This window comes from Euprymna scolopes, chromosome 45 (genome assembly GCF_053919585.1).
Source record: "Euprymna scolopes isolate OS-2025 chromosome 45, ASM5391958v1, whole genome shotgun sequence".
Taxonomy (NCBI): Eukaryota; Metazoa; Mollusca; class Cephalopoda; order Sepiida; family Sepiolidae; genus Euprymna; species Euprymna scolopes.
Window position 1 is genome coordinate 32,783,685 of NC_136526.1, and position 12,656 is coordinate 32,796,340.

The 12,656-nt window shown below is 30.7% G+C and overlaps 1 protein-coding gene across 1 annotated transcript; it reads left to right on the top strand.

The window, feature by feature from the left end:
- The first annotated feature begins 10,948 nt into the window (after positions 1-10,948).
- On the top strand, positions 10,949-11,821 carry LOC145269152 (uncharacterized). The gene has a single exon (XM_080124760.1). It carries the CDS (start codon positions 10,949-10,951, stop codon positions 11,819-11,821), a length of 873 nt encoding a protein of 290 aa, XP_079980886.1.
- Positions 11,822-12,656: the final 835 nt, after the last annotated feature.

Below are 12,656 nucleotides of genomic sequence, written 5' to 3' on the forward strand. Positions count from 1 at the left end.
TGTATTAATAAAATTATATTGTATTAATAAATTATATTGTATTAATAAAATTATATTGTATTAATAAATTATATTGTATTAATAAAATTATATTGTATTAATAAAATTATATTGTATTAATAAAATTATATTGTATTAATAAAATTATATGGTATTAATAAAATTATATTGTATTAATAAAATTATATTGTATTAATAAAATTATATAGTATTAATAAAATTATATAGTATTAATAAAATTATATTGTATTAATAAAATTATATTGTATTAATAAAATTATAAATTTTTAAATAAATTTATAACAACAAAAAAATTAAATCAAACGTTTTTACAAGAATTTAATACAAATAAAAGAAATTAAAAATAATTAAGTTAAGAGTAAATAACTTTTAAACTGAAGATAAAACTAATTAATTTTTTCAAAACAAAAAATAGTGGAATGTATTATTTGGAGATTATGCTTACATTTTCGTGTATTTTTGTGATTTATCAGAAAAGGAAGCAGTGGATATTTAATAAAGAAAAATTTGCTGCAAATTACCTAACAAAACTAGATTGAAATGAAAAAAATGCAATCAAAGTTACTTCCCCTTTTTTCATCTTAGCTATTTCTTTCTAGTTATCATTATGAGTTTTCTATTTAGGGTAACTTTTAATATCAATTTATTTTCATGCCAAGTAATTTGCAGAGAATCAGTTGTTTTCAGTGATCTTTTATATGGCAGAAAAGTAAAAGACAAATCTAAGGAAGATGAATAAAGAGACATGGAAGCAGTACATCTTACTGACAAGCTATTAAAAGATCGTTAGTAGAAAATGAGGAACAAGAATCTCCTTTAGTAGCCTCAGTATTGAAAGCTCTTCATCTTGGTATTTATTCTTAGGAGGAATAATCTATCCTTATGTCATCTAAAGAGTAAAAATAAGAAAATTAATATAGTGACATCATTTCAATTTGTTTGAATATTCAGAAGATATACTTTATTTCAGAAGAGATAATGAAATATTATTCATGCTGCGTATCTGACAGATGGAATGCAATGCTGATTCGAATGATTATGCTTGTAAAAAAGGATCGACAAAAAACTATAAATTGCTAAAAACATGCTGATTAATGACTTCAACAATTTTTGTTTTTCTTCCACCCTTTTTCCACAACAGGCAATTATAGCAGACGTCTGTTCAAAATATCATTAAATACCACAGATGTCTTCTATAATTATATAATACTAATGTATCATACCTTCGACATTGTCAATCAAATGGTGTCGTGCATATACTAATTCCTCTACATACATAACTTTGATTAAATAAAGGATTTGGATTGCATCAAATTTAAATATAAGTATTGCATCATATCCAGTTACATAACTACAAATAGTATGCGCTATACACTTATTGAGCATTATGTCACCGACATAGACGGAAGAAAATTGCATTTACTGTTCTGTATCATCGCATCCTAGGATCAGATACAGATTTAGAAAAACTAATGTACTTACCACCACTAAACAAACTCGATTAGGCCACAAAGCGAGACAGAGACAAATCTCTCAGCACTAAGTATGCTGACGAACAATTCTACATCGACAGCAAGGAGACTGGAATTCTCGGTGCAGCAAGTAGGAGAGACTTTAAGCTTAAACATGCACTTGGACTCGACGCTACTATCAGGGACAATATTGCCTTGGATAGCACTTCTGATTATAGTGAGCTACACGGTACAATGACGATGGCTGACCAATCAGCATCAGTTATCAACATGTCAGATGTGGGAAGCAGTAACAAATGGACCGGTACAAATATTGGACAACTAACAGAATCAGGAAATGAAATAAGGAGCTACGTACTAAAACGTAAATTCAAAAATATTATTAAAATTACTGATATGTCAGCACACATTTCATTAAGTACGATAGTACAATCACTACTGGTATCCATAATGTTGGTCATTTCTGTTGGGCACAATCAGAATCACGTGATTACATTGTACTATACTTTTTGTCTACATGGCAATGATGTCAAAATGGGAGTGCACTATGCAATCGGCTACTTCTTACAGGATCAAAAGAACTGGATTTACTATAAAATAAACATATCGTGCTGTGAATGGCTAACCAATAATAATGAGGAAGTATTTGTTCCTAACCCTAAACCTTATTTTAACATTTACGTAGACTGTACATTGGCTATGGAAATTTAGCAGTGTTCCAAATAAGAATTTTACAGAACTACAACCTATGATGGGTGCAGAAGCAAAATTGCAAACTATAAATACAACTATGCTGCACCTATTCATTTAATACCAACAGCAGATGACCTTACAACTGATATTAAGATGATTTCTCTCCACGAAATGTATAGTATTTACTTTCCACATTTTTTTTTTTTTTACAAAGGAGTCACCATTTATCAAGGTCTACAGGTCTCTGAAGGATAAAGGTTAATGAGTGTACGACAGTTAATGAGATAATGTTCTAGTAATCGTTAGTAGTGAAAATTTGGTAAATTGAATTACTTAAGGAGGCTACTTATCAAGAACTGCGAACTTGTTTATGTTGGACTTGAAGATGGTAATATTGTAGTCAGCTGGAAATGGAAGAGAGTTCCACAGGTGTGCAGTTCTACAAATAAGCTTTGTTCATGGAATCTACGTTAGGGTTTAGGCATAGATGGAGAGTGGCAGAAATTATTGATAGTGGTTTCAGCTAAACGAGTGTTTTTGATAAAAGTTTGACAAGGAAGAACATAGATTGAAGCTCAGACGAGCAGAGCACTTAATATGAAAATAATGATAAAGCAGAGACAGGCTTGCAACGTCTCTTCTGTGGGAAAGAGCTTACAGGGAAGAGAAATAGCATCCTCCACTAGGATACAAAATCTATTTTGAATTCTGTCAAGACAAGATAAGGTGCTTCTAGCATCCTGTCCAGATGTGGCAACAGTTCGCTATCTTTGGATGTACTTGGCTCTTATACAGGTAGATAATTGCATCAGCAGTGAGATATCTATTGAAGTGGTAGAATGATTCTGCCATTTTTCCAGCGACATAGGCAATGGATTTGATGTACATGTTCCATTTAAGATCAGAAATAAAGGTCAGACCCAGAAGCTTGTCAAAGAAAGAAAAGAGTTGAGCGTAGGGTAGAACCCTTTTTTCTTTCTTTTTTTACATAAAATAATACATTTTCATTAAAATAAATGTTTTTTTTTTTAATTCTGTGATCGTAAATAAATAAATACAAAAAATTGAATTAAAATTTGTTGGGTTCCTGAATTTTAATGGTTTTTTTTTTATACTTGCGGACAGATAGCCTTGATTTTTTGCAGGAGAAATTTCCCAAGCATGTTAAATAACTTTTTGTTAGTTTTTACCGAAAACCGTTTTCTTTTTTCGTTTATGTATTTTGGGTTGTTAGGAATTTTGTTAGAGTGTGTAATAATATGTTAGGTAATTGCGACATTATCAATATAAATTAATTTTCAAGGTACTCCCCCCCCCCAAAGAAAAACTTTAAAAACAAAACGAAACAATAAAGACCTAATTGCAGTGATAGGTGTATCAGAATTATGAGGGAAATTTTGATACTCCTCACACAAAACTGCAAAAAACTCGTAATTTCTCTTTTTAAAGTGGGTTGTTTATTTTCTTTATGGAATATACTTCCAAAATAATCTATTAAAGTTGTTTAAAAAATAATAGAAATATTATTTTTTATTTTTTAAAAAATAGTGTCTACAAAGTGCTGGCGCATCTTCATGCAGCCATTTTTTTTTACGTAATGAAATCAATTGAATTTTATGAGTTAAATATTTTTCAATTTTAAAACTTTAAAAATCTATCAAAATTTTTCTATTTGTTATATTTTTACGATATTTTCAGGGTCAATGTGAAATTTTATGCTCTTTCCAATAAGCCAAATATAATATTTTGGACAAACGTTTTTTTTTAATTCACTCCCCCCTCCCATTTTGAAATGTCTATTAAAATTTTAATAATTAATTTATGTACCAAAGTTTTATATATCATAAATTGAAGATAAAAGATCAATAAATAATATATTGTAATTTAAAATAAAAAAGAAGTTTTTTAGAAATTTACCTGTAAAATCAAACTATATTTTTTTTAAATCCACGTTGAATTTTTTTTAAGTGGAAGCTTATGTTATGCTTAGAATGTCAAGTAAATATGGGATGCTTACAACAATTTTTCTATTTCATAAAATGTTTTCTTTTTTTACATATAACAAAACAAAAAATTCAGTCGATAAAGAATTATTAAAATATATCAATAAAAAATTCATGCTTTTATTAAGAGAATAAAAAAAAAAATAATAAATCGGTCAACTGTTTTTTTTTTGTTTTTTTAACAATAAAAACTTCTATGGGAGTAATTTCCGTTTTTAAAGAACGGAGGACCGAAACACTTAATTTGGTTTACAGCACACATTAAAAAGACATATGATTTATGTCCCTTCTATGCGCCGGAATATAAAGGCAAATAAAATCAGACTTGTCTCTCTTTATTTGAACAGTTAAAAAAAATGAGTTCGCGTTTGTTTTTAATCCTTGCTTAAAAAAGTATTTTATTTAAAAAGGACATGGAATATAATTATAAATATGGATAAATTCTTAACAATGAACAATTGAACTAATCATCGAATAGTAATTTTTATAGGTAAGTATTTTTTGGGAATTTATATATATATTTTATAATTGAAGGAAGTAAAATTTCGTTGTTTTTTTTTTTTAAGTCTTTTTAAGGAAAACCGATTTAAAAAAAACAAATATTTCATAATTTGCTATTAAACCTGTTATTTCTTTAAAACAAAAATCTTAGTCTCTGCTCCTTTAATTAAAAAAAAATTAGGGCTTGAATGACATTTTTCAATAATTTATAAGCTTCGAAAGACAGTAAGTTTAAATATTAAATTGTTTACCGCAAAGTTTTACTGACGACTTCTGGCACTGCTATTGCAGTGATTTCTATAGTATCATTTTTCATTTATATGCAATCATGGAATGTCGACTCATTTTTCTATTAAAACAAAGGCAATCATAATGGTTTGGACACGTCCCTGTAGTAAAACAAAGGGAACTATGATGTAGTAAAAAAGGGCTACAAAAGCAGTTAAATTAATAAATACTTACTTTTTGTTTGGCAATCTGGTTTTAACAAAGAAGTGATTATAAGCTGAGTTAATTTAAATGAGACGAGTTTGACATTTTAAGATGGCGACCGGAAAAAGCAATTTCGCAGAAAATTAAAACAACTATGTTCTTTTATTTATTTTTTTCTTCGTTGTTGTGATTTTATTTTATTTTTTTTTATTTGGTTGCGTTATATTAAATTACAAAACATTCTTTTGTTGTTAAAAATTATTTGTGATCACGCATATTAACTTACTCGAGGTTAGGAAATAGACAATGGTAGTCATTTACATAATGTTTATCTGCAGACACATTTTCGCAGAAACGATTATTAAATGTAAGATATATTGAATGTTTATTGCTTTGTTTTACTTTGGCATCCCCGTTGTTTCTGCGAGACTGTGAACATGGCGGTTTATGTGAAAAAATCGTTCCGGCAATATTTTAAGTCAAACGACAATATTATTTTATTTTTAATAAAAACGAGGTACTTTTTTTTTCAATTACGTTACAAATTCATTCGAACTTTTTAACCAACGTTTACATACATAAAAATAAACTTTATAGATCTTTTATAATAAAATTTTTAAAAAAATTTCTTTAACGAAAAAAAAATTATTTTTTTACATTTTCATATAATTTTAATCAAACATAAAAAAAAAACAAAAAAAACAAACGTATCCAATACATTATATTGCCGAAATAATCATCTTTGATTCGCCTACGTCAGAAAAACCGGAGACGATCTTTCAGCATATATTTTGATTAAAGAATTTTACAATTAATTTAAGTAACATTGGTGTTTGACTTGAAACATTACTGGGGACGATCTTTTCGCATACACCGCCATGTTCAGTCTCGCAGAAACAACGGGGATGCCAAAGTAAAACAAAGCTAATGTTTTTACAGAAATAATGAATATTAAATGTAAAACATATTCAATGTTTTTCACAGAAACGATAACAGTTTTAAATAAATACGTATGGTAAATATGAAGAATTACTTCATCCTCGAAAATGCCTTTAAAATTTCCACTTCTAAAGGTTTTCGGGGTCACTGAAAATGAAAATAGCGTTTAAAATTACGGCAAACGAGTAAGCTCCAAGATATGAAGAAATGTTAGTTTTTAAAAAGTGGGGCATCACTATGATAATTTAACGTAAAATGAGCACCCACTTTGCGACCACCATTTTTCGGGGTTGGGGGGTCCTCGGTGTCATTCTTCGGAAAATCTTTTAAAATTACCATTAACGTTTAAAATTCCAGGAAACAAGTAGGTTCCAAGATATGAAGAAATGAACCCACTTAATTGCCACCTTTTTTTTGGAGGAGGGGGGGGGGCTGCCCGTTTATGTTTTTTGTTCTTTTATTGTTTTTGGAGGGTGGTGTATAATTATGAATTTAGGAAAACTCGTCCCGGGAAAACTCGTCTCGGGAAAACTCGTCTCGGGAAAACTCGTCTCCGGAAAACTCGTCTCCGGAAAACTCGTCCCCTTTCGCTAGGTAGGAAAACTGGTCCCGTATTGAATAAATATCGATTGAAAACACATTTTATGATCGTTCTTGAAGGAGATATTGCTTTTTAAAATAGACTATAGCCCCCCCCCCCATAATATTTAAAAAAAATATTTTTATTTGTTTAATGTTTTTTTTGGTTTTTTTTTCTACCTAACTGGCTAAGTTCTTAGTGGTTTCACTTATTTTAAAGCGTTTATTATGTTCATACAAAGTTAATTAACAAAAATTTTTGGTTCTTATTTTAGCGATGTTTTTTGGAGTCAATAACAATAATAAAAAAACAAAACAAAAAAATTAAAAACTGGGAGCGTTACTTTTTTGTTTTGGTTTTTTAATTATGATAGTTTTTTGTTGTTATGTTTTCGTTTTCTCTCATACCAAATGCAATGCACTCATGCGTTATTTAAAATTATAATTCTATCAATTATCAACATTTATTGTCGTCCTGTCAAATTTTGCAAAAATTAACTAATAAATCAAAAGCGAAATATTTTTTTGGCGCGAGAGATGCCATGTGCTAACAATCTCTCGTTAACTCATTTTTAATTTTTTTAATTTTTACTTCAAAATTCTAAAATCAATCATTCAGAGAAAAAGTAATCACTAAATAAATTTATTAATCAATTTTATTGAAAACTCCGTTATCGTTTATCAAGAATCTTTTTAATTTCATTTTTTGTTGGTTGTTTTTCCGAGGGAGATATAACCCCCCCCCTCTCTAAATTATGAATTTAGGAAAACTCGTCTCGGGAAAACTCGTCTCGGGAAAACTCGTCTCGGGAAAACTCGTCTCCGGAAAACTCGTCTCCGGAAAACTCGTCCCCATTCGCTAGGTAGGAAAACTGGTCCCGGATTGAATAAATATCGATTGAAAACACATTTTATGATCGTTCTTGAAGGAGATATTGCTTTTTAAAATAGACTATAGCCCCCCATAATATTTTTAAAAAATATTTTTATTTGTTTAATGTTTTTTTGTTTTTTTTTCTACCTAACTGGCTAAGTTCTTAGTGGTTTCACTTATTTTAAAGCGTTTATTATGTTCATACAAAGTTAATCAAAAAATTTTTTGGTTCTTATTTTAACGATGTTTTTTGGAGTCATAAAAACAATAATAAAAAAACAAAACAAAAAAATTAAAAACTGGGAGCGTTACTTTTTTGTTTTGTTTTTTTAATTATGATAGTTTTTTGTTGTTATGTTTTCGTTTTCTCTCATACCAAATGCAATGCACTCATGCGTTATTTAAAATTATAATTCTATCAATTATCAACATTTATTGTCGTCCTGTCAAATTTTGCAAAAATTAACTAATAAATCAAAAGCGAAATATTTTTTTGGCGCGAGAGATGCCATATGTGCTAACAATCTCTCGTTAACTCATTTTTAATTTTTTTAATTTTTACTTCAAAATTCTAAAATCAATCATTCAGAGAAAAAGTAATCACTAAATAAATTTATTAATCAATTTTATTGAAAACTCCGCTATCGTTTATCAAGAATCTTTTTAATTTCATTTTTTGTTGGTTGTTTTTCCGAGGGAGATATAACCCCCCCCTCTCTAAATTATATTTAAAAAAATATTAAAATTTTGGTTTGTATTACTGTACACATAGATTCGAAAAATAATAAACTAGACAAAATACTGTTAGAAATTCGCTCAATATATATTACCGTGACATAGGTTGACATATATTCGGTGTTTTTTTTAATAGTATTTTGTCTAGTTTATTATTTATAACACCTATTCCCGAACTTACTGTGTTTAAGAGAGAGTCGGCCGCCATTTTGAATTGTCCAATACATCGGTAAACACTGTATGTTTTTCGAGCTGAATAAACATGTTACATTGAATAAAAACACGAAAAATATATTCAGTTTGGTAGGAAAGTAACTTATCTTGCCTTTGATAACATTTATTTGTTATATATTTGTTTTTTGACAATTTTTTCGAATCTATGTGTACAGTAATACAAACCCAAATCGATTTTACCCTTTTATAACAACAGTAAATAAGTAAATTCTTTTTATATTAATATAAAAAAATATGCGGTCTCGTTTATGAACATAATAAACGCTTTAAAATAAGTGAAACCACTAAGAACTTAGCCAGTTAGGTAGAAAACGGATACTTAGAAAATCGATTTTATAAAAAAAAAAAAAAAAAAAAAAAACAATTAAAAAAATTTTTTTTTAATATTATGGGGGGGGGGCTATAGTCTATTTTAAAAAAAACAATTTCTCCTTCAAGAACGATCATAAAATGTGTTTTCAATCGATATTAATTCAATAAGGGACCAGTTTTCCTACCTAGCGAAAGGGGACGAGTTTTCCGGAGACGAGTTTTCCGGAGACGAGTTTTCCAGAGACGAGTTTTCCCGAGACGAGTTTTCCCGGGACGAGTTTTCCGGGCACCGTTTTTAACAGGCGATTCTGCTGTTTAAGTAACCGTTTTTCCGTAAGTAGCAGAAGAACCGTTCTGCTCGGTTAATATCGGCGCATTCCGCATTACTTACGTTAAAACGGTTAATTAAACTGCAGAAGCACCTGTTAAAACACTATACAAGTTCTATAATTGAATATCCTCCTCCAAAAAAAAGAAGGAAAAACATAAATCGGCAGACCCTCCCCCCCAAAAAAAGAAATGGTGAGCATAAAGTGGGCGCATTTCTTAATATCTTGGAAACTACTTGTTTCCTGGAATTTTAAACGTTAGTGTTAATTTTAAAGGATTTTCCGAGGGTGGAAAGAGAGTCCCCCCCCCCCAATGCTGGCCACAACGTTGGTGCTTATTTTACATTAAATTATTATAGAAAAGTTATCCCCCACTTTTTAAAAACTAACATTTCTTCATATCTTGGAAAGTACTCGTTTGCCGTAATTTTAAAAGTTATTTTCGTTTTCAGTGCCCTCGAAACTCCTTAAAAGTCGTAATTTTAATGGATTTTTCGAGGGGAGGGGTAATTCTTCATATTTACCAGGTTTATTTACCTTAGTGAATTTTTCACATATCTCTCTCTTTTTTTTTTTTTGTTCAGATGCAAATGTTTATTTACATATATATTTAAAAGAAAATATTTGAAAAACTATGTAAATAATCATACGTACAGTACGTACACTCATGAGCAAAAAAAAAAAAAAAATTAATAAATAAATAAATAATGGGCCAAGATCAAAAGAAGGAAGAAATCGATTTTTCAATATTTTTCCAAAACTTTTTGTTAATTTTAACTGAAAATTTCTATTTTACACATCATTATTATTATAGCATATAATAATAAATGGAAAAATTAATCATAAAAATGATAAGACCGCATAAGATTCAGTTTTTTAAGATTCAGTTTTTTATATCCTCGCCAAGATGCGGCGCATCTTGGCGAGGATATAAAAAACTGAATTGCAGGATTAAGGAAGTCCAAAATGACTTACAAGCAGATTTTTATTTTTTATTTTAAGAAAAGAAAATGTGAAAACATCTTTTTCTGCAGTGAAAAAGCGTTTGAAGTCGAACGCTCGGTAAAACGGAAATCTGAATCTTGTCGCCCTAGAGCAGCAGCAGCATTCACTTTGAAGGACGACCACCACTGGCTTAAATTAAGTGTATTGAAGCATTGTTGAAAGAAAACTTATGTTGACCATAGCAAAGAATTCAAAATAGAGGTTGGAAATTCTCTTTCTAGATATACAATATCTAGACGAATGAAAGAAATAGGATTTTCTTCTAAAAGGTGTGAAAAGAAGCCATTTTTATCTAAGAAGAACATAGAAAAAAAATTTTCTCGTGTTATGGCAAGAAAAATACAGACTGGTTCAGGAATGTTTTCTGGTCAGATGAATCAAGATTTTGTCTTATTAGTGATACACTCGAACGGTGCATTTAAAGGACTGGAGAAAGATTTTCACCAAATTGCAGAAAATGACAGTTAAACACGGGAATGGAGGGACAATAGTATGGGGAACTTTTACTGCAGCAGGAGTTGGGTGTTACATAAGCACGAGTTATCTCCCTTTGACTTAGTGACTGCCACCGTCACTCTTGGCTGCAACCTCCCACTACTTGTGTTAGTGGTAAACTGCTATCTATTCAGTGTTAATAACTTTTTTGTTACGTTACCATGTGCGTCTCGCATCTGTTCATGAATGCTTCACTAACAAGTTACTAACATGGTTTTATTTAATACTCACCTGTATCAACACGTAATATAAAATGGTGTCAGAATAAAACATCAAACCGTCAGCATTCACAGCCGTATATAATATTTTCACGAAAAAAAAAAAATGGAATTTTTACCACATCCAAAAGAATTGAACTTCTCTTCGGATAATCTCGGACAGGAATGGGAAACGTGGAAAAACCAATTTCAATTGTTCCTGCAAGCTACAGAGTCGGACAAGAAACCGGAGAAGGTGAAAACTTCAATATTGCTGACCTGTATAGGAAACGAGGGAAGGAAAATATATTATACGTTTGACTTTGAAAATGACGAAGAGAAGCTAAACTTAAAAAAAGTTATAGAAAAATTTGACGCGCACTGCCAACCAAGAAAAAACCTGACGTTTCTCACATATCAATTTCTCACGTGCAAACAGAAAGAAACACAGAGATTTGATGAGTACGTCACAGAATTACGGCAAAACGCGAACAAATGTGAATTCGGCAACCTCACTGAAAGACCAATAAAAGACATTCTGATTTGTGGCGTCAGTGACGGCATGTTAAAAGAAAGAATGCTTAGAGAACCTTCACTGGATCTACAAAAGGCAATACAAGCAGGCCTGAGTGCTGAAGAAACGAAGAGACACTCTAAGATAATGGCTGCATGCGAGACAGAAAGTATCTCAACAATCCGAAACCCAAAGAAAAACAAGATGTCATCCAAAGTCATGCTCAAACGAGAAGACAGAAAGTCCGCGAAAACACAACAATGGATTGAGACATGCACATACTGCGCTGGGTCACATCAAAAAGGAAACTGTCCAGCATATAATAAAAATTGCACAAATTGCAACAAAAAAGGACACTTCGCTCGAGTGTGTCGAACGAAAAAGAAGAAACTATATAATGTCGGACACAATTCAGACCACGTGGAGCAAAATCAGTTCAACGTGGACGCCATATTGAAAAAAAAATGTAGACGCACTACAAACTGACAAATGGAAAGTAAAGATTCGAGGCAACGAAACACTCATCAACTTCAAAATCGATACAGGTGCTGAAGTAAACGTATTACCAGCAAAAATATATAGAAATATTGAACCAAAGCCAAAATTAAATAAAACGTCTAAAAAATTAACAGCCTACAACTGTACGCAAATTCCCACGATAGGGAGCTGTGTTATACAATTACAAAATAAAAATATAAAAGTAAGTTCGCATTTCATTGTGGCAAACACAAATGCAAACGCAGTAATCGGCGCGGAAACAGCGGAAGAGCTAGGACTGATAAAAAGAACTTATGAAATAAACAAGACGGACATAGAAGCATTAAAAGAAAAATATAAAGATTGCTTTGGTGACATTGGAAAATTACCAGTCACACATCATATAACCATAAATCCCCCAAGAAACATACCGTTTGGGATGAAACCAAAATTAAAAAAGGAGTTAAAAAAATGACAAAAATGGGAATAATAAAACCCGTTGAAGAACCGACAGATTGGGTAAATTCTCTGGTAATAGTGGAGAAACCGAATGGAAAATTAAGACTATGTTTGGACCCTAGAGACTTAAACAAGGCCATAAAAAGAGAACACTACAAATTACCCACCGCCGAAGAAATATTTGCAGAAATGGAAAATCCAAAATATTTCACGAAATTAGACGCTTCAAATGGATATTGGCAAATACCTGTTGATGAAGAAAGCTCTAAGCTATTAACATTTAATTCGCCATTTGGTCGTTATTCGTTAACGCGCCTGCCATATGGAATACATAGTGCCTCTGAAATTTTTCAAGCACAAGTTGCAAAAATAATAGAAGGCATAC